Genomic DNA, 27,546 nt, shown 5'->3' with positions numbered 1-27,546 from the left:
TTTTTTTCATATTTATTGGCAATTGTATTTCTCCTTTTGTGAACTGCCCGCTTATGTATTTGCTCATATTTCCATCAGGGCAAACATCCTTTTATTATTAATGTGTAAGTGTGCTTTATATATTGAGAATATCACCCCTTCCTCATATATATATTTTTCTTAGTACCATTTGTTTTCCAACATTTTTATGTGCTCAGCATTAATTTTAATGCAATCAAATTTAACAATCTTTTCTTTCCTGATTTTTTTCTGTGTTAGAAAATACTTTCACATAAGATTAAAGAGCCACCTAACTTTTATTCTGGTACTTCCATGGTCTCATTTTTTAACTATTATATATAGTGAAGTTTTATATATATATATATATATATATATATATATATGGGATTCATTAATATCACTTATATCATCAGAAAAGTCATATTAAGTATTTGAGATGCTGTCAAGCTTGCAGTGGTGAATTTTAAGTTTTCTAAAATTCTGATTTTCCTTTGAAAAGCTTGAATTTATTACAGGCAGAAAATGCTGTTAGATATTTTCCTTGAAGTGATAATGTCTGTTCATCTGATAAAATGTGTACCCAATACTCAATTCTACATAATTATAGTTTGTTAGTTGTTCTTTCAAGTTAAAAAAAAAGTTCAATGAAAAAAGCAGCTAGTTTAGCTCAAAATGGAAGCAACTATACAAGTGCTTTTCTTTCCCTTGAGACAGCCAACATACTCCAGTCTTCAGTAAAACTACTTTATGCAAACTCCTCATTTCTCCACACAGAATATTTAAAAAAGAATACTCGAGGATCAAGATTTTTTTAATTAATCATTTTTAGAAGCAACCTAAGTGTCCATCAACAGATTGAATGAATAAAGATGTATACATACACATATACATACACATACAATGGAATACTACTCAGGCATAAAAAAGAATAAAATTTTGCCATTTGCAACAACATGGATGGACTTGGAGGGTATTATTGTAACTGAAATAAGTCAGACAAAGACAAATACTGTATGATATCACTTATATGTGGAATCTAAAAAAATAAACTAATGACTATAACAAAAAAGAAATAGACTCACAGTTTGCTCATAGAGAACAAACTGGTGGTTACCAGTGGGGAGAGGGAAAGAGGGAGGAGCAAGATAGGGGTAGGGGATTTAGAGGTACAGCCTACTATATATAAAATAAAAAGCTACAAGGACATACTGTACAACACAGGGAATAGAGCCAATATTTTATAATAACTATAAATGGAATATAACCTTTAAAAATTGTGAATCACTATGTTGTACACCTGAAACTTATATAATATTGTACATCAACTATACCTCAATTTAAAATAGTATGAAAGAAATTAATCATTTTTACTGTTTCATCAAAGACACTCTTAAATGAAAATGGTGTTTTTCCCCGCTGTGAGTGAACAGAGATAAACACCATGACTATGAGTATAATTTGGGGCTTAGCACTGCTTCAACATGGTGCTAATAAGGCACCGGCAGTTTTACCCACCACTGCTTTTGCATCATCAGAGCAAAGATCAATAGAGTGAAAAAAGGCAAATGTCTTTTGCCTTAGTACTAAGTAATTACTTACTTAGTAGATACTAATGGTTTAGTATTATTAGGAAAGTAGTTTTGACCTCATGGACCCCAAGACGGTCTTGATAATCCCCACTGGTGCATACTCTTAAGAACCAATGATCTAGACAGTGAGAAGGAAAACATGCTAAATTTGAAGGCAGTTGATAAGACTATGAATAAGACTGTAGATTTTATTTATTAGGTTGAAAGCTACTTATCAGTTTGTAGATTTCAGCATATAGAACACTATGCCATTGTCAAAAATAGTTTGTACCAGACCCCGCTTTTTCTTTTTATTCTACTAAAGTTTTACTTGAAGATTTGTTTTCCATCAAGTCACTTTCAACACAGACCTATTATTTTCCCCTTACCTCACTACTAATGTTGGAATGAAACACTGATCTCCAAGAAGAGTATTAGACACTCTGACTTTGTAACTACACTTTGCTTGAATTTCTTTGAAGAGCAACAGCATTTCTTCTATTTAAGAGTCTAGATATCACTGGGGATGTACACTTGGAGGCTTTATATATAATATATAAATTCTGGAAGAATTAATATTCTGAATAAAACTGTTTAATCTTTTGTCTCCCTAGGAAACATAAACAGCATTAATTTCTTTAAAAGCATTTTGATTTCAACTTACTGCAAACCTAAGAAGGAGGCAAGACTTTCCAACTCCAGAGTCGCCAATCAGAAGTAACTTGAATAAATAATCACTGCAAAGAGAAAAAGAAAATCACGTTAATAAAAAGCATATTGTATTTTAAGTTCTACAACAACAAAAATATAGCCAAGAATAACAGCTCACTGAGGAAGACTACAGCTCCTGAAAAGCCCATGAACGGCCTAACAGAAGACCAAACTGCAACGAACAGCAGGAGCCCTTTTGATGAATCACTGAACATGAAAGAATTATGTAAAAATAAGATAGGCAATGCCACCCATGATCTCTAATATAAGCTGAACTTCCACTTCCAAGCAAAGATTGAAAGGAAACATAAGTGATATGCATTCTTGGAGGGTCCAAGACTTACGCTAGAAAAATCCCACTCTTCTACAATATTAGAACACAGGGAGCTAACTTTTCATTGTTCTTGCCAATGAAACGTATCTCTTCTTCAAATTCCAATCTAAAGTCATTATTTCATAGCAATCCTCCAACGAAGGGCTTTAATGATCCTTCCCTAGCATCCACCTGGAATTCTCTCCCTTAAAAAAAAAATGGATCATTTAACTTCTGAAAGTCTATATTATAAATATCTTAAACTGGAGATGCAGTAAAAGCAAAGGCTGTGTAAATGCACAACTTTACCAACATTCTAAGCTTGTATTAAAGCATTCTTTGGAAAACACTGAAAGCCAGGCTACGTTTATGCACCTTTACCACTGCCAAACCTAACTCAAAAAACCATTCCCAGGCACAGACATATATACACTACCAAATGTAAAACAGATAGCTAGTGGGAAGCAGCCGCATAGCACAGGGAGATCAGCTCGGTGCTTTGTGTCCACCTAGAGGGGTGGGATAGGGAGGGTGGGAGGGAGATGCAAGAGGGAGGAGATATGGGGATATATGTATATGTATATCTGATTCACTTTGTTATACAGCAGAAACTAACACACCATTGTAAAGCAATTATACTCCAATAAAGATGTTAAAAAACAAAACAAAACATTCCCAGGAATTCTTTCCTGAACCTGAAGACAATAGACGGTCAGCCAATGGTCTCCAAAGGAATCTCTCATAGATTCTTCCCAACTCTGACCAATTCTGTATGTTCTTTTAAAGCAATTTCAAAATGACAAAAAAATCCAGAATTTACAGATTTTTTTTCAGAAGATATACATGATTCTTCATTTTCTTCCTTGTGATTTAGTTTTTAAAAAAATGCTGCATACTTAAAGTGAACCCCAAGTATCACTTGCAAATGAAATGTAGATTAAAATTATCAGATTTACATGTAAGCAAGATGTTTAGAAGTGATTATCTCTGTGAATATTAATCAACTGTTACCTAGGTTTATACAGTGATATGTATTACTTAAAACATAGCTTTCTGGTTTTACCGAGTTACCATAGTACACTTATTGTTCCTAATTATACCTAAAGGAAATAATTTTTTTGAAAATCCAAAGTGCCCTAGTCAGCAGCAAAATAAAGGTCACAGAAGGAAGTAAGCTTTTAAATAAGTCATTAGGAAGAGTTGATTGAAACATAGGATGAACTTAACAACTAACATCCTTTCCAGTTTGAGATCCTAAGGAAAAAAGGGGGTAGTGGGGATAATGATTATAAAAATTTACCCTTAATAAATTATTGGTACCTAATACCAAACAAGTTTTATTTTAGTCAATACAGTTGCTGTGCTGACTCGCTTCAGTACTACTGATAGCTTTCTCTTTAATTAGCCCAAATGAATTCTTAAGAATGCTGAACACTGAACATTAGCAATGAATTTACATTTCAGTCAGCAAGAAAAAAAATCATACCAACGATACTACTACAATTACTTACTTTTTAACAAAAATTCTGATACAACAAATGCCCTGAATTTACCAGTTTCCCTCAGGACAGTGCCAGGCATCCAGTAAACACTCAATAAACATCCTCTGAATCAGTGGTACTGGACCCCTTTACAGTAAAAGACAGCACTGGGCCACATATGCTGCCTGTAGTATCATTCATTACCTTAAAGATCAATTTCTCTCTTTCAGAATAACCATAAGGCTGTAAAAAACATGAATGCTTCCTAACTGTGCTACAAGTTACATTATGATTTCAGGGAAATTAGTAGTCAATTTTTAAAAAATTACTTTTCAATTATCATTCTTTTTAAATTTTACAAATGGCATTATTTTGAAACGTTATTTAATTTATGAGTTCCTGATAATTTAAGGCTCAGAGCCGTTGTAAATAATATGAAGAACTAGTTGAGCACTCTGTTCCAAAATGAATCCTGTTAAAGAAGGCTATTTTGTTCTCTCCCAAACCATCAGCTTCACTAACACGACAAGAGACGTGGAGGAGAATGGCAAACAAAATCAACTAACAAACTTCTTTCCTTACTGAGTTCACACACCAGGAGACTGTGATCAACAGCATGTTACCTGCACTGGAACGTTTTAAATTACCTACTCCTATAGTACCTTATTTCTAAACTATTAATACATAGGATATACAAGAGAATTCAGATTTGAGATCACTTAAAGACATTTCTGTAACTATAATTTACAAAACAGAACACAGTAAAAATGTTGATAGGAAATATACAAATCTAAAGTTAGAAAGCTCAATATCAGAATTTTGGTACAAAGAGTCAAGAATAATTTAGCAAATAGTAAGACTTCAAATGTATTTTTCTTTTTTTCTCAAGAATTTGGATTAAGTTTTCAGTCTGCAATACCGTTTTGACTTAAGTGAAAAAACTGAATTATATCAGTTGAGAAATCTTCATGTACAACTGTAATCACCACTCACCTAAATCAGATAGTGCTAGTAAATCCTATCCACTGTTCCCAATCAGAATTTCCTCAGGTTTTTTTTCATGTCTAATTTACTATGACAACGACACTTCTTATTTTCTCCCCATAAGTAGTCTGGAGTCTGTTTTTCCCCACTCTTATGTTTAACATACCTATCTGTGTGAAGGTAAACTGACTTATTCATCCAAAATATAACACCGTGCCTTTTACAAAGCACTGTGCTAAGAGATCAGAGAACATTTTAATTTTGCGTTTTTAATCAGGTCTCTTTCATTGGGAGAAACACCTAAAGAATATCTATAGCCATCCTTGAGTAACATTTTGGGCAAAATGCTAGAGAAAAAAATTTACAGGGACATGGCATGTTAAAAGGACAGACGCCAACCTCAATGGCCAAGGCAACAATTTGAGCCACAAAGTAAACAATCATGTACTGGATTATAACCCAAAGAATAAAATAAATATCCATGAGTCCGTAAGTGTATAAATCATTAACTAAATAAATAGGAGAGGAGAGACAACAATTCCTTACATGAGGATTCAAACTAATGCATGTAGAAGGAATGAGAGAAATAGAAAATCACTGGTAGATTAACTGCTGCAGGCAAGATCCACTGATGAATGCTAAAATTAGTGGGTGAAACTTCAAGGAGACTTGGGATATTTTCACGGCCTCAAAATTTGTCCCCCCCAAATATTTATTACTGCAGTGGTTTTAACATATGCCCACAAATTCTTTGAACACTTCTCCCTCCAGGAAGTGGAGCTTAGTTTCCTTCCCCTGATTGTGAGTTCTTAACGACTGGTTTCTAACAGAGTGTAGAAAGGGAAAAATAGTAATTTTACACTGGAGAAACCTGACAGATGCCACTTCTACTAAGTGATCAACGTGAACATCACCAGCAATAAGTCATACTGATACTATGTACCTTCTGATATGATGTAATGAGTAGAGTGCCTCACCTCTATGGTATCTCTCTCCAAATCCATAACCCCAGTCTAATCATAAGAAAACATCAGACAAATGCATACGGAGGGAAATTTACAAAGTACCTAAACTGTTCAAAACTGTCAAGGTCATGAAAAATAAGATTGAGAAACTCACAGACTGAAGGAGGCTAACATGACATGACAATTAAATACAATATGGTATCTTGGATTAGGTTCTGGAACAGCAGAATATTAGTGGAAAAACCGGAGAAATTGGAATAAAAGTCTATAGTTTAGTTCACAGTTTACCAATGTTAATATCTTAATTTTGATAAATGTACCATGGGATATAAGATGTTAATATTAGGGGAAGCTGGGTGAAGGGTATACAGGAATTCTCTGTACTACTTTTGCAACTCTTCTGTAATCTAAATTTATTTCAAAATAAAAATGTTTTAGAAAAACAAACTATGAGGACATTAGTGAAATAGGTACAATCTCGTTGAAAAGCTAGCCCCTGATATTTTTTAAACATGAGAGACATATTTTGTGTTTTCTCGAGTTAAATCAACAATCATAAACCATGCTGGATTCTGTAAAATAAAAACTTCGCTTTTGAGGCACAAGTATTTTTTGAGAATATTAATTTAAAGTGGAAATAATTCAGTGAGAAAGTAAGACAGTTAAGACTGACATAGATTAAGGCTCGATGGAAAGGGGCAGATTCAACCTTTTAACAACTGGATGGTGGGATGTCAAATACGGTAGCAAGTGAAAAATTATTTTTGCTATCAGTTTCTCCTTAAGTCTACTCCTGGTCTACTTCAGCAACACTCTAGATCCTCTGTTTCCATTATTTATGATCTGAACATAATCGTGATACCCATGCCATTTTTGCATGTAAGCATTAACATTTTCTATACCTTAAAAAACACCACTATTGTGAGAGCATGAAACAATATTTTTAAAAAGTTACCAAAACCCATTTTGACTCAAAATTCGATTTAGGTAAAATGTTTTCCTTTTTATGAAGTTACCAAACTACATCTATAAAATATGAAGTAGGAGATGAATCTGCTTGTTGCTGAATCTAAAATACTACTCGGAATTCTATAATCTTAAAAGAGACTACTATGTGATACTGTTATGTAAAAAGATTATAGACTATGTTTGTCTAGTATAACCCATTTTTGTTAAAAAAAAAATTTGTACACACATAAAAGATTTGGGGAAAGAATGGACACTTCTAAATTGTACGATTACACTTGATCTTTTCTTTATATTTTTAAAAAATAGTCTGCAGTCAGACTGTATTACTTTTCTGACCAGAAAAAAAAAAAGTCATTTGAAGGGAGGAAAAATTGTTAATCAATGATTTATTCAATGACTGAACAACAACCTTACAAGTTCTTTCAGCATACCTGTCCTAACACAAATGACATCTAAGTAGGTAAAGTAGGTCAAGGTTGTAAGCAGACAGCACTGGCACATTCCCAATATGGCCACAAAGATATGAAGTCAACTTTTTGGATTAAATAAGAATAAACATTTTTTTCTTCTTTTATGAAACAAAATTTGGATTACCAGACATAGTTCACCTGTCAATGAATATAAGAGATAGCTGACTGACATTAATACAAGTTTCAACTACCCTTTGGAAACACACCAAGGAAGACAAAAGTAAACAGTGGAGAACTATATAATTGTTTTTATCCAAACAGTACCCCCAAAATACAAATTTCACAGTGTCAGCTATAAGTATACCTTAGAAAAGGCCTGCTATTTTAAAAAGTTCAATGGAACCTAAATTCGTTCTCTTTCACTTAGAACAAGTTCACTTGCATGATAGGAATCATTTAGTTTTTATCTTTTTATAAAATCATACTTGAAAACAGCCTAAAACTAAGCTAACATAACAAATTTAAAACAAAATCATGGTTATGATATTATGATATAGTGGCCAAATAAACTAGAATTCACTTTTTTTTTTTTTTTTTTTTTTGGGGCCTCTCACTGTTGTGGCCTCTCCCGTTGCGGAGCACAGGCTCCGGACGCGCAGGCTCAGCAGCCATGGCTCACGGGCCCAGCCGCTCCGCGGCATGTGGGATCCTCCCAGACCGGGACACGAACCCGTGTCCCCTGCATCGGCAGGCGGACTCTCAACCACTGCGCCACCAGGGAAGCCCTGAATTCACTTTTAAACTATACACTAGTCTATTAGTCTTTGGGGTATGGAATGATTAATAAAACTTGAGCTGCAATAATTGTGCTTGACATCTACTTTTCTTCTTCACTCACTTTAAGTATGCTCCACAGAGCACAATTCAAAACTGACCATCAGGGGACTTCCCTGGTGGTCCAGTGGTTAAGATTCTGCACTTTCACTGCCGGGGGCGTGGGTTCTGGGCAAGGAACTAAGATCCCACATGCCATGTGGTGGGGCGGCAACAACAACAAAATTGCCCATCAGGCTGGATAAAAGAAGTAAGAACTTTTAGTTACTTCATATGCTTCTATATCATTTGAATTTTACAGAGTACATATTACTTTTGTGATTAAATTAATAAAAAAACTAAATAAACCTTCAGCTATGGACAAAAGCAGCCTGTTAGTCAAAATAAATAATTACCAAGAATCTGAGAGGGCAACAGTCTTTCCTCCATATTTAAGAAAATAGCCAAGCAATTTTTTAAAAACTCTCCCCATAACTGACCCCTAAAAGTACATTAAAACAAATATTTAGAGACAATAGCTTAATTTTCCAGGTTCCACTTTATCTCTGTTTAAAACAGTGTTCCAAAAATCCAAAGCTGGAATTCTGAAAATGAGGGAAACTTTGGTTGTTCTGAAGAAGTAGTAAGCCATACAACAGGACAAAAGAGTAAACGGTCTTACCACGTAGATAACAGCAAATATTTAGTGAAAAACGCACCAAGGAGTGTCCATAACTCCTTACCTTTCAAAGCCTGCATGGGTCTTAGACCTGGAAAGAACTGTATTTGAATTCAGGCTTCATCACATACTAGCTACCAGATCTTGAGGTAAGGTACTTAATCTATCACCATGAAGCTCTATTTCCTCATCTGTAAAAAGGTTCAATTAGCACTCTCTACCACCCAATTAGGCTCTGGTCAAGATTATAAATATTGCCTCTAAAGCATTTAGCACAGTGTCTGGTACAGGAGCACAATAAGTGGCAATTATTATTATTTTTCCTTCCTCCCTCCAAATCAGGATGCAACCTGATGAAAAAATCTCAAGAGCTACAGACAAAAACTTTGAAGCTATTTATCCAAAGTTTCAGTACAGATGATGGGTGACAAAGTATCACAGGAGTTTACCAGTATAATCTAAAGTAAAAGTGTAAAAATTACCAGCTAACAGTTATAAGTACTATGATCACAACTCCCAAAGTCTAGCAACACATGAAACAGGAACACGGTCTGCAGCAAATGTGCCTGCCTCTCCAGCAAGAGACAGGCATTCTCTGCTTTACTTGCTTTTCTCACAGAAAGACATCCATGACTTTAAGGCCCCAAGTATAAGTATTCAAGAATAGTCATGAGGGTAGAAAAACGGAGAATGAATAAGATAATTAACTTCAAGCCTAGAGAAGCTTTAAATATCAACCCAAAACAAGATGTGAAGAAAGTCAAAGGGCCATTCACAATACATACCTCACAAACCCTTCTTAACATTTTTTAAAAGGCCTCTCCAATCACGAATTTTAGACATAATTGACCACAAAAATGCTAGTCGCCTAATTAACTGGATTAATTTTAAATTCCTAGAAGTTAAACACACACACTAAGCTGGAAACAGCATACTTGGACTGTAAAATCACAGGCCCTTGAGTTAAAATTCCAATTCTACTGCTTCCTCTGAATGCCCCTGGGCAAGCCATTTAACTCCTCTCTAGCTCTGATTGCTGTAAAATTAGGACACTATTTCTTCATACTATTAGGGGAAATAATGGACATATATAAAATTTCTGACTAGTGGTGGGAACTCAAATTGTTATTTGTTGACCTCATCCCAAGACGAGTGTCAGGGCTTCTGGAAAGTCCTCCTCAGTGCTGTGTTCCTCTCCAGCTAAAGCAATATAACTAAAACTTTGTGTCAATAATAGAAATCCTAGGCCCCTTCCCCAAGTCTTTTGCATTATTATGCCATCTTATTCTTTAAAAATATCACAAGATTTAATTTGTGCTAATACTGTTAAATTGATTATGCTTGTTTGAGCTTGAGTCATCTTAACTGGTAAGCACCTGGGAGCAAAGTCCGTGTTTTATAATTAAAAAATAAAAACCCCTCAACTCCTAGCATAGTCTAACTGATAAAAGAGAAAGAAAGGGCTGGCTATTTTCTTTACCAAGCTTTTTTTTCCCAGGGAGATCAAATTGTGTGTGCGTATGTGTGTATGTGTGTGTGTACATTCACTGGAAGATTTTAAATACCTGTATTGAAAACATTTTTCAAATAGACAAGGTCAGAGATCAATGTGTAATGATTAAATGTGTTAGAAAAACATTAAAATTGAAACCACCTGCATATATATATTACATATATTCTTACATATATTCTAACATCCCTTACTGGAATACATGTGTCAACTCCTGCATAGCACTGTACAGTTTACTCTTGAGACTCAGAACTGAGGCGGTACTAATCACGTTATAAAGAAACAGGCTCAAAAGGCATAAATGACTTTTATGAGGTAAGTGGTGGTGTGAACTTAAACCTAGGGTTTACAACTCTAAATGCTGGGGTTCTTCTGTTTTTTTCATATCTCACCACATTCCCTCAGTGATATATACTCAGATATGATAAAAATGTCAGTAAACGTGTTAAGTCCTACTTTGTATATAAAACCTATCAGAATGAATCAAAGCACCTATGAACTAGCACACAGACCTGACCAAATATAAAGAAAAGTGTAATTCACTGCTTAAATTAACTTAGAACATTTGTCTTAGTAGAGAATAAGTTAGCTCAGCTCAAAAGATCATGGTAAATTTTGGAGTTCAGACTACATTAGCTTTAGTAAGTGATGAACCCAGTTGCTCTTTATGAGGACAGATGCCAGCCACCAACCCAAAAATTAAGCACTAAATAATTAGCCAGTGTATATTTGACAAAGTTGCTTCAAACGTCCTTTTATAAATCTGGCTACCTAACTATTTTTATAAATCCCATCTAATTCAATTAAGACTATATTACATATTACACTTGGCTATGCATTTATCCTAATTACATCCATATGAACTTTAAGGTAGTAAAGATACTGCAGAGATGACATTGTTCTTAATGTGAACACTAATGTTCTGTGAACTTACTCTGCCTTTGTTTCAAGAATCTTGGTAACACTTCATATACTAGTAACTTAAGGAGAAACAAACAGGTAAGCATTTTAATAAAAGGAGAAGAAAAGCACAGACTAGGTCATCAAAACAAAGCCACGCCCAGATAAATCTCACATTTTGAAATTAATCAGTTCAGGATACCAGATTTAATATTAAACACTGTCCCTCTTGGGTTAAGAATTGGTAGTGAACATTCTCTTTTCTGTTTTCAATCTTCTAAATCAGGCATTCTTAACTTGAGGTTCATGAATAGGCTCAGGGAATGTGAACAACTTGCAACTTCATGCAAAAAGTTACGAGTACGTATACACATAGGGAGCAGATCCACAGGGTTCATCAAATACTCCTAAGGGTACATGACCATAAACGGGTTAAGAATAACTGCCCTAAACCAAGTTACTGGAAAACATCTATGGGCAGAGTAGCAAGGACAAAGAACAATTCCACTTAAGTACTATTGTTATTCAAAGAAAATACATTCAGACAAGTTAAATCCATCACTGTTCCTAGAAAACATCAATTATATAATTTACTCAATTTCCTTTGTAAAGATCACTAGTTTGAGATGCAGACTGCAGAAAATATCCTGGGTAAAGACCCTAGCCAAGTAGCTGGCACAAAGAGTAAGCACTTGTTAAATAGTAGCTATTATTATTGAAAATAATGTTTCCAAAGAGTGGTCACCTTTGTGAACAAAGGTAACACTACCTGTCAGAATTGGGAATCTATAAACATGGAACAGAGTCAACAACTGGAACCTATCAACAATCTTGGATTTAATAAAGTGGGGTGTTCTGACCAACTGAGCCATCAGTCACAAAAGTACCAAGGAATATTTCACTTCCTACCTCTCCTTTGTACCCTATTTCTTCACATGTTTAAGTCAGTAAACAAACCAACAAACACTTGTTCTCTGGTCCCCTAAGGCCTCAGGATTATTTTTTTCCCCAAAATATCATTACACCATTACCCTTTTATAATCTGAAACATCACAGGGTGGTTCCAAAGAAAAGCCAAGACTTTGGTTTTTTTTCCCTAAATTCTATTCCAGATATCAAAGAAGCAATCTCTTCTCAGCCCCACCTTCTACAAGAATACAGTGGAATAGTCTGACTGTTCCCCTCTCCCTGTAAGATTAAAAAAAACAAAAGGTGGGGGGGACATTTTGCCTAAATCTCTTACTAAAACTCCAAAATGTAGTTCAGACAAACAGTGGTAAAAAGCAGGTAAGTTACACATCTAAAATATCTCCTGCACTGGCATCCTACACCCATTTTCGGTTTCTCTTCATCTTAAAACACTCAAAGTATTTTTTAGCAAACCTTTAAAAATCTCAAAATCTTAAAAAGCATTTTATTTAACGCTGTTTTTATATATTAGGAAAGAGACAAGAGTAGGTAACATTAGCAAAAGGAAGCTATTCTTAACTATCAAAAATGAAACTTAACTATTACAACTACAAATAGTAAAACCATCATATATGTACAATCAAAAGTTGCCAAGGAGAGAAAACACACATGGCCAAAGGACTGCTGATAGAATATGAATACAGCAAGATGCTTAGCACTTGCTAATCATAATCACTTAGATAAATCACTAAGATTGCTTCTAGAATAAAAACTGAAATATTAAAGAAATTGCTCAGAAAGCAAAATTCTCTTTAAAAGTCAACTAAACAATCGGCAAGAGAACACTTGATTCTGAAGCTCTTCCATCTTTAGGACAAAAAAAAAAAAAAACAACAAACCTTGAATATGTAAGAAACCGTCAACATCTTATACTTTAACCTAATTATGATGAAAAGGAAGAAGAAAATTTTAAATGCAAAATTTCTGTTTCTTTCAATGATCCTTCAAGATCATCCATTCACACAAAACTCTTAAGATGGAAAGTCTATATAGCTACTGGTAACTTACATTACCCAAAGAATTACATACATTGATTCTCTACGGACATTAAATAATCGTATTCTGAGTAGTGAGAATACCTCTTCTTTAAACTTCTTTGAATTTCTCAAATCATTACCAACACTACGAAAAAGTCATCAAGGCAACCTACAAAAAGAAAATCAATTTTTAGTTGATTTCTGCTTTTAATAAAAAAATTCTAGCTCAAAATTATGTAAAAGGCAGTAATGATATACTTATTAATGAAATTACACTGTCAGACAGATAACAGAACTGATTAACTTGTTTTTACCTTTAAACCCTTAAGTTAAAAGACAGATTTATTCAAAGCAGAGTGCTGACAAAAAAAAAAAAAAAAAAGTCAGATGTTCCTTGAGTCTACCATGACAAAAAACAAAGTTTAAGAGACTGACTAAATCTTAAACCATGATATTTTAAAAAGTTAAAAAAAAAGGTAAAAAAATTTTTTAAACAAATTTTTTCTACATTAAACTAGTCGATCCAAAGAGACTACTACATATAGTTCTTCCTACCGTAGTTAACTGGTATATTCACGATAGGTACACCTACTTTATTCTTAACACACTCCTTGAAGTGGCCAAAATTATTTTCTTGACACTAAAAAAAAAAATCTGCTAGAAGCTAATGGGTTAGGAAAAATGCTTCTGATATGAGAATAATGTTAAGTATTTCTTAAGCAGTGTGCTGAAATAATCACTGCCTGCTTTACCACCTAGCTCAGGAAAATCAAAATCTTTCCTCAAATCTCCAGAAAAAAAAGAAAGCTCTGATCCTTTCCATCTACTTTTTCCACCGCTCAGATTCCACTTCAGTTGCATTTTGGTTTTGTTTGTAGCATTTGTAATTCAAGTGAGTCAGTCATTACCCTTAATTTCTACCATAAAGATAACCCAGGGCCATCATTTCTCCCAAATCGGCCAAATAACAAAGAAAGTAGTAAAAGAAAAAGCTTAAAATGTAATCATTGACTGACATATTTCTTATTCTCCTCACTCCCAAACCAAAAGCTTACAACTAAAGATCATAAAGTAAAAGCATTCCATGATAAAGCTACCAACAGGTAATCGTATGTCAACCTATATAAATCTAAAATCCAGTTCATTCTGAGAGAACCAAACTTTTTCTTTTGTCAAGAACACGTCTTCAGTACCAAATTCAGCAGCACCCATAAAGCAGATTTTGAAAGTTTCTAAAAGGATTAAGATAAATAGTAGATGATAAACCAAAACAAGGAACATTTGGGGGTGCACCTGTAAACATTACCTAGTATACTATTATTTCAAATTAGTATATAAAGTGTATGCTATAATATACATGTATTATAATGTACAATATTGTACCTGGTATATAATAAGTGGCCATAAATGTTAGCTATTAGGATAACACTGTGGAATCATGAAAGGCATTCATCCATTAAAAGTTTTAACTTAAGAAAAAAACATGCGACTTTAAAGTTTAGAACAAGGTTTTAAAGCAAATGGACTTGTGTTTGGGTGATTAAACTCTAAGAATTTCCTTCTTTTCTCTGTTTTCCAATTTTTCTCTACTTTTATGATGGTAACAAACTTTATTAAAGATAAAAAGAAGAAACCGCTGAACTCAGATTTCTAAAAATCTGCTTGCTGGTTGCCTTTGTGACCTTCTGTAATAAAATACCACCTCCTCTCACCTTAGTACTTTTCACTAGTGCTTTTCCAAACGTTTTTCCAAACTCCTAGGTTATTTTACTTAAGAGACAGTCTAGAATATAAATACAGTAACCCAGGTACAGGCACACTCAAGGCCATAAAAATATACAAATGATTTCTGGGACTGATTCTGTTGAGGTCATTAATCTAGAGTCCTCAAAAGAAAGAATGGTTTGGCACTCTATTTACTTAAGAATTACTACCCTTGCCATTTATTAACCATTCTCCTTTCTTCTTCCCTCTTGAACAATCCTTCTCACTCCCACTGTTTCTCCAAATCTAATGTTAGTAACTCCCTTACTGGTTTGTTTTCTATAAGGTCTTTCTAAGCCCTACTAGCCAACCACAATCCCATGCCTTCTTTTAAAATCTTGTGGCTCCAATCCATGCCACACATCTGGAACTTACCATACGTACTGGTATTTAACATATATAAAACATATTTTTTATATTCCATTATAAGTTCCTTGCAGGTAAGGATTATATTTCTAAATCCCAGCACTACTGGAATGCCTCACATAATGATGTACACCATCTACAGTGCTCTTACAGTTTACCAAATTGTTCTATATATACTTGAGCCTCACAACTACCCAGACAGGAATAAAGATGACTGTCTTATTTTACAAAAGGAGAAACAAATTCAGAGTCTAAATCATTTGTCATGGTTCTGTCCAACTAATCTTCAAGATCTATTTACAGTACTAAATATATGCAGCAAATTTAAGAAACTCCCTGAACAGAAGACAAACCTCCATAAAATGGAAAATCCATGTACTTTACTGTTGCCAGGAAAGCTACTAAATTAGGGACCTCAAGTTCAACTCTGCCCAACTATGCAAAACCAACTTTGTCCTTGGAGCCCTTGATAAAAAACTGCCAACACAGCAAATTTGACCCTATTGGAACACTGTCTTCAACTTCTTAAGGTATATAAAATTTTAATAAAATACTATGGCTTCTATTTAGAACAAAAAAAGGGGACATTTCAGTGTCAAACCACAGTATTACAAAACTTGAAGTCAGAATGCATTTTGCAAGAGCCATGTGACACACACATGACAGTCAGCTAAACCCCTGGGCGGACCTTTTAGGGGAAATGTTCAGCAGTAACTGACCAAAGCAGCAAATAAACTCAACATTTAGGTCAAATACTGATCTTTGCTTTAAAAAATTCCCCCGTTTCCCTCAAAGCCTCTGACACTGAAGAGGAATACCAATTAAATCTCCTTCAATTATTCCTTAATTTCAATATGCAAACTGTAGAAGGATGTTTTTAAGGGCCATTAAGGAGAACCCAAGAAAGTCTTCCCAAGGAAAGTGAACACCAGTTCCCAGGAAAGGTGCCAGGTGTGTCACATCTGCTGTGGTGACTTACTGAGTAAGCAAGAAAAAGAAATACATTAACTTTTCATGACACGTCATGGAACCTCATTCCCTATCTGCAAGCATTCAAGTAGGTAATCCAAACCCTACAGATCTATCATAGGGCCCATTCGTTTCTCTTTCAACTTGAAAGCAGTCTTCCTTTTAGTTGGTAATATCACAAAGATGTCCCTAGGTTTTAGTGCTGGTGTTTTGTTTTTCCCTTGACCTACACATGGCAAAATGACTGTAGTGTCCTCAAAAAAAATGAACAATTCTCAAATGCCCAGGTTTTTGGGAAGGCAATGGGACCGCTGAGTTCGTAAAGAACTCCAGGAAAAAACTAAAAAAGCGAACTAAAAATTTTAAATCGCTTCTCACCATCTACCCATTCCCCTAAATCCCACGCAATCCTGAAAAGCATCCATATTACCTACAACCTGGCGCGGAGGGTGGAAGAGAGAGCCAACAAGCTCAAGATTTGCAAGTAACGCTGGTTTCCACCCCGACGGCTCTGACAGCTCCGCAGACCGCGGGCGCAGGGTCTAACAGTGTCCTCTAGGAGAGTTCTCCTACCCCATCCCCTCCCTCCCCTTAAAAACAGGCCCTACTTCAAAAGTCACTGCCTCCAAGAGAAGCTACCCCTTCCCACGACCCCACCACCGACTCCCCGACGCCCCAACCCCCTTACCAGACTGTTCCTCCGCACCGGCCTGGCACTCAGGCCAGGACTCCAACCAGATCGGGTCCAGGCCCGGGGCGGCTCACCCCTCCGACCCGATCCCTCCCCCCGACCACCCCTCCTCCGTCAGACAATGGGGCCCGACTCCCCGCCGCCAACCTCTCCTGCCCCATCACCCCCACCTCACCCCGGCCGAGGCCCCCGCCTCCGCCCTCCTCGCCCCCTCTAAGCTTTCCCAAGCTGGCCCACGGACCCAGCCGACCGGCGCTCTCCTGCACTCACTATTCGGGATTCATGCTGGACATGTCACTGCAGCTGCCGCCGCCGCCACCGCCGCCCTTGCTGCTGCAGCCGCCGCCCTGACTCTCCGCGCCACGGGTAGTCGAAGGGAAAGGAATGAGATACGCTATTCCAAGAGAGCAAACGTCTTCCCCCACTCCGTCCCCTTAGAACACAATCAGCAGCCGCCACCACTCAGCTATCGCTTCCACCCAAAATGGCCGCCGGCGAACCAGGAAATAGGGAAGCCTTAGACCAAGGGGCCTTTACACAGCCCAAAGGGCGGCCGCACCGCGTGGCATGCCGGGAAAGAGAGTTGCGAGCGTCGCTGTGGGCGCTGGGGAACGACGGTACGGCGCCGCGACCCGGACTCAGCTTCCCGCCAAGCCCCGCGTTTCTGGCGCACGCGTACTTGAGGGGTTGTCGCCCGCCCTATTCCCCCCTCTCCCAACACCCCCCGCTCCGCCCCTCCCTGCTCCCCTCCCCTCGGACTCGCTGGCTAGGACTTCGCTAGGACTCCCCCTAGCGGATTGGCTAAGGCCGAGCGGCCCTGGTGATGTCATCAGTGAGACGTGGCAGCCAGGCGAGTCAGCACCCCACGGGGGAGGGGAGGGACTGAGGGCTGTGCCGGCCGCTGGCGGAAGAAGGGGGTGGGGATCAGGGGACCCTGAGCGGCGGGGAGAGAGGGGTTGGAACCCGAGGGACCGCCTGAGTGTCTAGGCGGAGGGAAGGTCTTTCCTCCTGTGCGCCTTTTGCTGGCCTGACCAGCTTGAGGCTTGAGCTTCCCGGCTGGTCCCAGGACCTCCGCTCTAAGGATGGAAGAAGAGTCCAGGGGCCTCTGCGGAAAACTTTGGGTCTTTGGAAAACACGAAGCAGTTCTTTCAGTTCTCTTCCTCACTCACCCAACCCCACTGGGTCTGGTCATCGACCAGTGTTGGCCGCAAGCACTACCATTTTCTTTTCTGATCTCTTACCATTCCCTTTCCAGCCCCTCTCTGATCACTGTCAGCCTGGATATTGCAGCAGCCTCCGAATGGACTATCTGCCTCTGTCTCTTCTCTGCCCCATGCCATTTGCACCCATATCCAGACGTATCTTCCTGAAACAACATTTCCATCCCTAACCCCACATCTTTCAGTGCCCCCACGTTGCGTGGATGGAGCACAACCCGGAGCCAGACAAAAATCGTGATCTTCCTGCCCTGGTTCCAGCCTTCGGGTTGAGTTATACTTATTTTTAGTTGTTATTTAATTCTGAGCCATTCTACAAGATTGACAAGTAATAAGCAATAGCACAGGTCATCACTATACAATATCTGGAAACTTCAGGAGTAATATTAACACTACATTTTTAAAAAAGCTTATTGTCTTAACAGCTCTCTTTAATCAGCTCAGGAATTTAAATCTCCACTAAACTTTAACACATTATCTTGGGTTACTTAATTACACAGGGCATAGTATAATACATTGGCCAAAGTTTATCTTCCAACTTGTTCTAAGAACCAAGAAAATTATCTCAAAAGAGTGGTTGCATGATCACTTTAAACTCCCATGACACCAAAATATGGAAAGAAGGCAATTCTTATTTCTACCCATTTACTAACTACACCCCTTTAACGCACAAATTTAACGCATGCGCTTTAGTTGACCACCTCATCAAACAGTACACTAGAATTCCTTCTCATCATGTTGGTTTCTGAAATGAATGTGGTCAACACGTCAGAAGTACCCTGAATGGATCAATGACAGACGTCAAAAAGTGTTTATTACCCTAGACTCTCGTCCCTTCCTGCTTATTGTGATTTCACAGAAGAAAAACTCAGAAAATCTCTAAAGAATTCATCTTGAGGGACTTCCCTGGTGGTGCAGTGGTTAAGAATCCGCCAGCCAATGCAGGGGACACAGGTTTGATCCTGCCACGCAGCACCTAAGCCTGTGCACCACAACTACTGAGCCTGCACTCTAGAGCCCGCATGCCACAACTACTGAAGCCCGTGCACCTACAGCCCGTGCTCAGCAGCAAGAGAAGCCACTGCAATGAGAAGCCTGCGCACCTCAACGAAGAGTAACCCCTGCTAGCCACAACTAGAGAAAGCCCGCGTGCAGCAATGAAGACCCAACGCAGCCAATAAATAAATAAATAAATAAATAAATAAATAAATAAATAAATAAATAAATAAATAAAATTTATTTTAAAAAAAAAGAATTCATCTTGAGCCAAAGATAAAAATTCTAACTTGTTCCTCCCCTTTATTATGTTAAGATATTTTCCCTTTACCCACTTTGATGAGAGTTTTTATGATGAATGGATGTTGAATTTTGCAGAAGACAAACTTTTTGCATCTTTATCACAAGAGGCCTTGGAGCAAGTTAGAGCAAGTTGTCCACTGAGCTGGGAGTAAGAGTTATCTCTTTGAATGTTTGCATTTCAAAGATATAAGAAGCAGAAAAGGATTTATAATTGCAAGCTTTCTAAAGTAACTGCTCTAAGAGGGGGTCCTGTGGCCTGTCTGGCTGTCACCAAGTTTTGGTTGGAATAAACAGTAAATTCTCCAGGCAATATTGTGCTTTCTCAGGCAGGCATTTTAAGGGGGGCTGGGGTCATCCTAAGAATGTGGCCTCGAGCTGTTAGAAACGATCCTGGTGTTTGTTCAAATCTCTTGGTGTGTAGGGGTGAGTGGGTGGGGTGGATGGTGTAGACAAAATCATTTGTGCTGAAAGTCCATAGTATTAACAGGCCAAGGTTGAGACCTAGTTGAGAAGAGGGCTCAAAGGAAGTTGACCAGATTTTGGCCAAGGAGAGAGTTTTTGTCAAGACAGAACTCTGGCTTTAAGATGTCCAACAATTGTGTGAGAACCATCCCTTTATTTCAATGACTCTAAAGTACCACATTTGATACAGATAGTAGGCAGCAGTGGTGAAAAATCTTAGTAAAGTTGGAAAAGGTTTCCAGGACTTGAACTTCTGTCACCACCTGCCCCTCCCTCCAGATACCCCCTCCCCATACCCAACTTTACCCTAAAAGTATACCCACAACACACATTCAGCTCATCCCCAATTCAGTTTAAGGGGTTTTCCACTCCTCCCCTACTTTTCCTCACCTCTCCCAACCTACAGAAGATCTCCTATTGCCTTAGGGCTGAGAGAGAGTTTCAAGGCGAGGTTACCACTCCACCTCTGCTTTCTCCCTCCAAAACAGGAAGGTGGAGAGGATGTAGACTCTTGCTTCCCTACATCCCCCCCCACCAATCGAGTCTTCTCAACCTTGTGCAAGACTTGAAGCTGGATGGCATTGGCTGAAACATCCTGTTTCACTAAAATGTGGTGGGAATCAGGGAACGCTGGTACAGGAGAGAACCTTGGAGAATATTTACTAAAGAACACTTGATTAATTTTAGGCAAGAAAACTAAATCCTGTGGGTGAGTTAACGACACAGGAGGAGTAGAACCCATCCCTCCCAACTCGCATTCTAGAGCTCTTCCCATTGCCCTTAGGATTATTTGCTGAGGCCCCTGGAAAGGAAGTGTCGGAGGGCATTTAAAAAAAAGAGAACTGGGGCTTCCCTGGTGGCGCAGTGGTTGAGAGTCCGCCTGCCGATGCAGGGGACACGGGTTCGTGCCCCTATCCCGGAGGATCCCACATGCCGCGCAGCGGCTGGGCCCGCGAGCCATGGCCGCGGAGCCTGTGTGTCCGGAGCCTGTGCTCCGCAACGGGAGAGGCCACAGCAGTGAGAGGCCCGCGTACAGCAAAAAAAAAAATAAATAAAAAAAAGAGAACTGTCTCATCAAACCCAGCCATCTTTTTAACACAATAGATGAAATGAAAACCAGAAGAAGACTCTACTCTGTTCAATATTTACTCTCTAGTACCCCCAACAGGGCTCTGAAAACTCCCAGAAGTTGGCACTATCTTCTACTTATTCTCCTGTCAGAATTCCACATATTCCTAGGACCCAACTATAATCACACCCCTTCCTGGAAGCCTTTCTTGTCCACATCAGCCTGAAGTGGGTTACCTTTGCCCTCTTGTTTACCTCAGCTCTTGTTTTAGTGCTCACATAATTCCTCATACAAAGCTGTCCAATTCAGAAACTATGATCCACATATGGTTATTTAAAATAATTAAAAGTAAGTTAAAAATTGCACTATCCACAATTTAGCTGCTCAACAGTCACATGTGGCTAATGCCTACTTTATTAGACAATGCACATTATAGAGCATTTCCATCATCACGGAAAGTTCTATTAGACTACATACCATTAGTTATAATATTTTATGTATATATTTTATTTTTTCCAGCTAGACTATGAGCTCCATGAGGGCATGGACCACACCTTACCAAACTCTATATCCCTTCCCACCAGCACTTAACATAGTGATTTATACCTAATAAATATCCAACATATTCATTGATTGGGTCCTCAGGAAAGCATTGCCTTATTAGTAAGCTCTAGGATTACTTAAATCTTTTTGCTTTTTCCTCAGCCAAAAATAAATCTCAGTCTATCTTCCCAGAAACAGGAACAATGCATCAAAGCCTAACAGATAAGAAACTCCTGTCCACCAGGAAGAGATTGGCTACAGTGTACTAAGGTTGGCATGGATATCAAACTCCAGGCCTTTGACCCTCTGAAAAGAACTCTCTCTGAACGCCTAGTTCCTTGACTTCCACCTCCTGTGGAGTTGTCTCCAATCTGCAATATTTCTGTGTTGCTAAGACCATCACAGTGCTCAGCAATCAGTAGGGCAGGCCACAGGTGTGTCGAATAAAATCAGATTGAAAATTCCCTAAATAGCTCTCAGAACCATTCCAGACACCCCAGGCCCAGAGTGACAAAGGGCTCAGCTAGTGAACTTGGACCTCCAACAGAGCATACCTCCAACAGCCTGACTTTCCCCAGCTCTCAGGTACCGACCTGATCTCAATCAGTCGGGCTTCTGGACTCAGTTATTAAAACCTAATCTCTCCCAGAAATCCACTAGCAAGTAAAAGTTGATCCATGCTTGATTATATTCAGTCCAGTATTTTCTCCTCTAAGAGCTTCTTTATTTTCTAATTGTTTTAAGTGTAATACTTGTGCCCTTGAGAGCAGAGACCTCATTGCCATCACTGTCCTCTACATTTCTTGAGGTGATTAAATAAAGGCAATGTTTGTGAAAGTGCCTGCCACGGACGAGACCTCAAAAATGTCAACTCCCTCTGCTGTTGTCTCCCTCTCTGGCATCTAGCCCAGAGCTACGCCTCCTTTCCTCCTTCCTCTAAGTCTTGCCCATTCTAAAGATGCAATTTAAAGTCCCCTTTCTCTCCAGGAAGTCCCTCTTGACCACCCAGTGGGAAATGATCTCTCTCTCCACTGAACTTCCACTACCAACACCACTGAGACCTTCACGACTCTGCTGACCTGGGTATTTTGTTAGTTACCCTTCTGTGTATGCTTCATTTTTTTTTTTTCCTGTGGTATCATTTTTTTTTTAAACATCTTTATTGGAGTATAATTTCTTTACAATGGTGTGTTAGTTTCTGCTTTATAACAAAGTGAATCAGCTATACGTATACATATATCCCTATATCTCCTCCCTCCTGCATCTCCCTCCCACCCTCCTTATCCTACCCCTCTAGGTGGTCACAAAGCACTGAGCTGATCTCCCTGTGCTATGCGGCTGCTTCCCACTAGCTATCTACCTTACGTTTGGTAGTGTATATATGTCCATGCCACTCTCTCACTTTGTCCCGGCTTACCCTTCCCCCTCCCCATGTCCTCAAGTCCATTCTCTATGTCTGCATCTTTATTCCTGTCCTGCCCCTAGGTTCTTCATGACCATTTTTTTTTTTAGATTCCATATATATGTATTAACATACAGTATTTGTTTTTCTCTTTCTGACTTACTTCACTCTGTATGACAGACTCTAGGTCCATCCACCTCACTACAAATAACTCAATTTCATTTCTCTTTATGGCTAATATTCCATTGTATATATGTGCCACATCTTTATCCATTCATCTGTCGATGGACACTTAGGTTGTTTCCATGTCCTGGCAATTGTAAATAGAGCTGCAATGAACACTGTGGTACATGACTGTTTTTGAATTATGGTTTTCTCAGGGTATATGCCCAGTAGTGGGACTGCTGGGTCATATGGTAGTTCTAGTTTTAGTTTTTTAAGGAACCTCCATACTGTTCTCCATAGTGGCTCTATCAATTTACATTTCCACCCGTGTATGTTTCTTGAGGATTGTAAACTTCTTTATGTCTCCAGGGCTTAACCCATAACAGATCTTCTGTAAATATCTAGTGTTTGACTTGTTTGTAAAATCAACAAATATATTTTAACAAATGTTCAGTTATATTGAACACACAGGTGTTGGTGTCTTTCTCCACGAGAGACTATATCCAGGACACAGGCTGAATGTATAACACATAACAGTGACTGGCTTTTATCAACCACACCATTGATTGACAAAACTCAGTGATGGCTCTTCTTATGCGGCATGTCCCAGAGCTGCTGCCATGGCACCACCTATGGGCATAGCACCATAAACTTCTGCACAGGATCACTCAAATTTCAGCTGATGCTCTTGTAGAGGGAAAATATCTTTTTCCTCTACTCATTTTAGGTTCATTGGCTAGTGTCCCATAAATTAGACCGATAAAAGACATTAACAAGAGAAAAACAAACAGAAGTTTATTAACATGTGCATTGTACACACACATGGGCGCACTCAGAGAAAGTAACTCAGAGCTGAGTTACTCACATAGGTGTTAGGACTTTAACAAAAGAATAATAAACTTTTAGAGAAGTGTCAAGAGGAAGGGAAAGGACTTTGAGTTTCTAGCAGCAGCAAATTGTGGAAAGGTATACATATGGGGGAACCAATGGAAGAAGAGGGCTAATTAGTGAGATTTGTTATGTAGATTCCTCTGGTGCCATCTCTGGGCTGATAAGGGTCTAGAGTTGTCTCTGATGATTAACTTCTGTCCTTCCAGGTAGAGAGGAGAGACTGGTACATCTTTACAAATTTATGTCCTGCTTTTAGGCAACTATGGGAGGGTAGAGAAGTTTTCTTACATGTGCTTCTTCTCTATTGCCTTCAGCTGAAAATAATCCTTATGCCAATGTGGCATATTTCGGGATGGCATATTCTGTTCCCCTTCATTCTTCAATCAGCCAAGCTACAATGACATATCATATGCAAGGAACTCATTTTTACTCACTTTTCAAACAATGGCAACCTGTGTGGACAACTTCTATTTCATATAATAGCAATACTATGTTAGTAGGCTGAGCAAATAAAAATTATGATCTAGCAGATAAGCAGCTGTAGGACAATATGAGATCACCATAAGCACTCCATGTAAAATCCTGTATGACTGCATGATGTTCTCTGGAATTGGGCTAGAGTGGAAAGGTAAGAAAGTGGAGTTATCTTCTCTGAGTCACTTTGCCACAAGAGTCTCAGTCAGGAAGTCTCATCACTAAGAGTTGCCTTTGCACGCCATGAAATCTGTCTTGGTCTCTCATCTACTCTTTGATCCACTCATTTATACAACAGTTGTATATTAAGCACCTATTCTGCTCTGACACAGAGATAAACCAATGAACAAAACTGACCAGGTCTATGTCCTTACAAAGAATGTAAATTCTCCTGAGAGGTCTATCAGTGAACTGTTGTATTTCCTCAAAGCTAAGGCATCATTGATTTCCATCATGGATTTAATAGCAGTTTTTCAAGAAAAAAAAGTGCTAAACGTGTACACTGATTGGTTGTTAGCATCAAAAATGCCTCCCTGCCAATATCACCAGGGCAACGAGTTGCTATGACAAAACTCAGTTTATTGCTTACCAAAGTAAGGGAGAACACTAGACAGCCTTCATAGCATCTCAAACAGGAGTAAGGGCAAATTGGACTTTTTATTGAACTTTAAAAGTCTGGTTTAAGGTGGGTCTTTCACTGAGGAAAGAGGGAAGTCTTGGTTAGCACTGGATAAGGATCATGATAAAATAGTTTAGGATTGGTAGACACAGAAATTGAGGCAATGGGCTCAAAGAGTCTTGGAGTATAAATTGTCATTTGATGCTTTATTCTGAAGAGTTTATGGGTCTTTCAAGAAGGTCCTGGAATCAACAATAAAGTAATTTGTAACTTTTATCTTCCTGGTCAAGAGTTTCCTAGAATAGTAAAATTATTTTGATGACAGCAGAGGAATAGTAAAGTCATGTTAATGTATGGAGTAAGTTATGTAGGTGGGCTTATAAACACATGAAAAACATGCATCTTAGGAGAAATAAAGTGATTACACAATTAATTATTAATTATAATTGCAAAATATGTTGTGATGGACAAATATACGGTGTTATGGGAGCATGTAACTCAGGCACCTCACTTACCCTGCAAAGGTCAGGAAAAGCATCTTTAAGGAACTTGTGTTTAAACTGATGCAAAATGATGAGTTTGGCTTGAGGAAGAAATGGACAAGTGGGGATGGGAGGATAATATAGCATGTGCAAAAGTCCCATGGCAGGAAGGAACATGGTGTATTCGAGGACTTGTTGAAAGGTCAGCAAGGCTGGGGCACAAGGATTGAGAGGATAGAGGCACATAGATAAGCTAATTGGCTGGGGCGTGGGGAAGAGATTGCTGTCCACTGCTTCAGAATGATTTTTTTCTTTTTCTGAGACAAAAAACACTTTGTGCTCTTAGATCTGAAGATTGTATCCCCAGAATCTCAATCTAACATTCTCAAAGCTTTAAAAGGGTTGACGAATGAGCCTCCATGCTAGGCTCGTAACATCGGATTCAAACTGTTGCCCAACAATAGCAAAACCAGTTCTAGGATATCCTCCTACATGAACTCAAACTTGTGATCAAACAGGTTGTCTTGATACTGGTCTGGAGATCTGGCCATGCCTAGGAAGGCAGATAAATTAAGGAAGAAGAGTAATTCTCATGTGTTTGATTTGTAAATGAGCTAGTCAACATTCGTTTTTAAAATCTGGGATTAATCATTCATTAATTCATAAAAATACTTCACTAATGTCTGCTAGGTACCAGCTGAATAAAACCTGCTCCCTGTTTTTAAAGAGTCTAAGCAATTGAGGATGGGTTTAGAACTACATGGTCAAGTGAAGTTCTTTATTCAGGGCCTCTTTGTTCCAGTTCTTTATGGCTGTGTAACAAGCTACCCTCAAACAACAAGTTATTATTATCTTTTGTGGTTTTGTGGGTTGACTGGGTTCAGATCAGCAGTTCTTGCTTGGTGTCTCTGATGCAATTGCAGCTGTAGGTCAACTGGGACTGCAGTCATCTAACTGCTCAACTAAGTTAGACAACCCAGGTGGCTCACTTACCTGGCTGGCGGTTGATGTTGAATGTTGGTCAGGAGTACACCTGAGGTTGTCACCCAGAGCACCTACATATGGCTTCTCCTCATGGCCTGGACTTCTCACCGCATGAAGGCTGAATTATGAGAGGAAGCAGCCCAAATGTAACCTTCCAAGAGACAGGAGCAGAAGCTGTTGGGCCAGTAAAGGACAATGGGTGGAACTTCCCCAGTGTTACTTCTGCTATGTTCTATTGGTCAGAGAAGTCACAGCGCCTTCCCAGATTCATGGAGATGGAGAAATAGACTCCATCTCTTGATGAGGGAGGGAAAAGGTCACATTGCACAAGAGCAACAGGGTGGGGTGGGAGATATCACTGCAGCAACCTTTGAAAAGTACGATCTACCATATAAGAATAGTGATAATATTTGGGCAGAAGCTTGTGCCAAGCCTTATAAGAAGGAGGAGAGGCGTGCAAAAGAATAACGTGCATGGCTCTTGCCTCTGAGGTGGTTGTTGGCAACGCTAAACACTTGAGAGAATGAGTTAAGGTACTTCCAAAACTACATACCTGTCAGTATAGAGAAATGCACAGGCAGCTTCCACTCAGGAGCAGAAGAGCTCTTTTGAAAAGCGGAAACTCTGTGTAAAAACCCCAACTGGGAGCCCAGTTTGTATTATTTAAAGGGGAAAAATTATAATCAGTTATGCATCAACTCCAAACTCCTGAGCAATATTCTCAGTCAAAATTAAAACACTGTAATGCACCCATATATGAATGACAGTCAATTATTTTAGGGTGTAAAATGCTTAAAACATTTCTTCCTGATCATCAGACAATTAATATGAATGTTTATAAATAGCTGCTTTGTGTCAAGAACTGTGAAGGATTCGAGATTTTTATCCCACTTACAAGCT

The 27,546-nt window shown here is 38.5% G+C and overlaps 1 protein-coding gene across 1 annotated transcript in view; it reads right to left on the bottom strand.

Moving 5' to 3' along the window:
* Positions 1–17,552, bottom strand: part of RAB1A (RAB1A, member RAS oncogene family) — a 28,241-nt gene extending 10,689 nt beyond the window's left edge. The window contains exons 1-2 of the mRNA XM_081254811.1: positions 17,310–17,552; positions 2,233–2,305 (exon numbers count right to left, since the gene is read on the bottom strand). Coding sequence (XP_081110937.1) covers positions 2,233–2,305; positions 17,310–17,332 — 96 coding nt within the window. The 5' untranslated portion in view covers positions 17,333–17,552. The remainder of the gene's footprint in view (positions 1–2,232; positions 2,306–17,309) is intronic.
* Between the last annotated feature and the right edge of the window lie 9,994 nt (positions 17,553–27,546).

Source organism: Mesoplodon bidens (assembly GCF_964165515.1).
Source record: "Mesoplodon bidens genome assembly, chromosome: 14".
NCBI classification, from domain to species: domain Eukaryota; kingdom Metazoa; phylum Chordata; class Mammalia; order Artiodactyla; family Ziphiidae; genus Mesoplodon; species Mesoplodon bidens.
The sequence above is the reverse complement of the archived record's forward strand: the minus strand, read 5'-3'. Positions and strand labels throughout refer to the sequence as shown.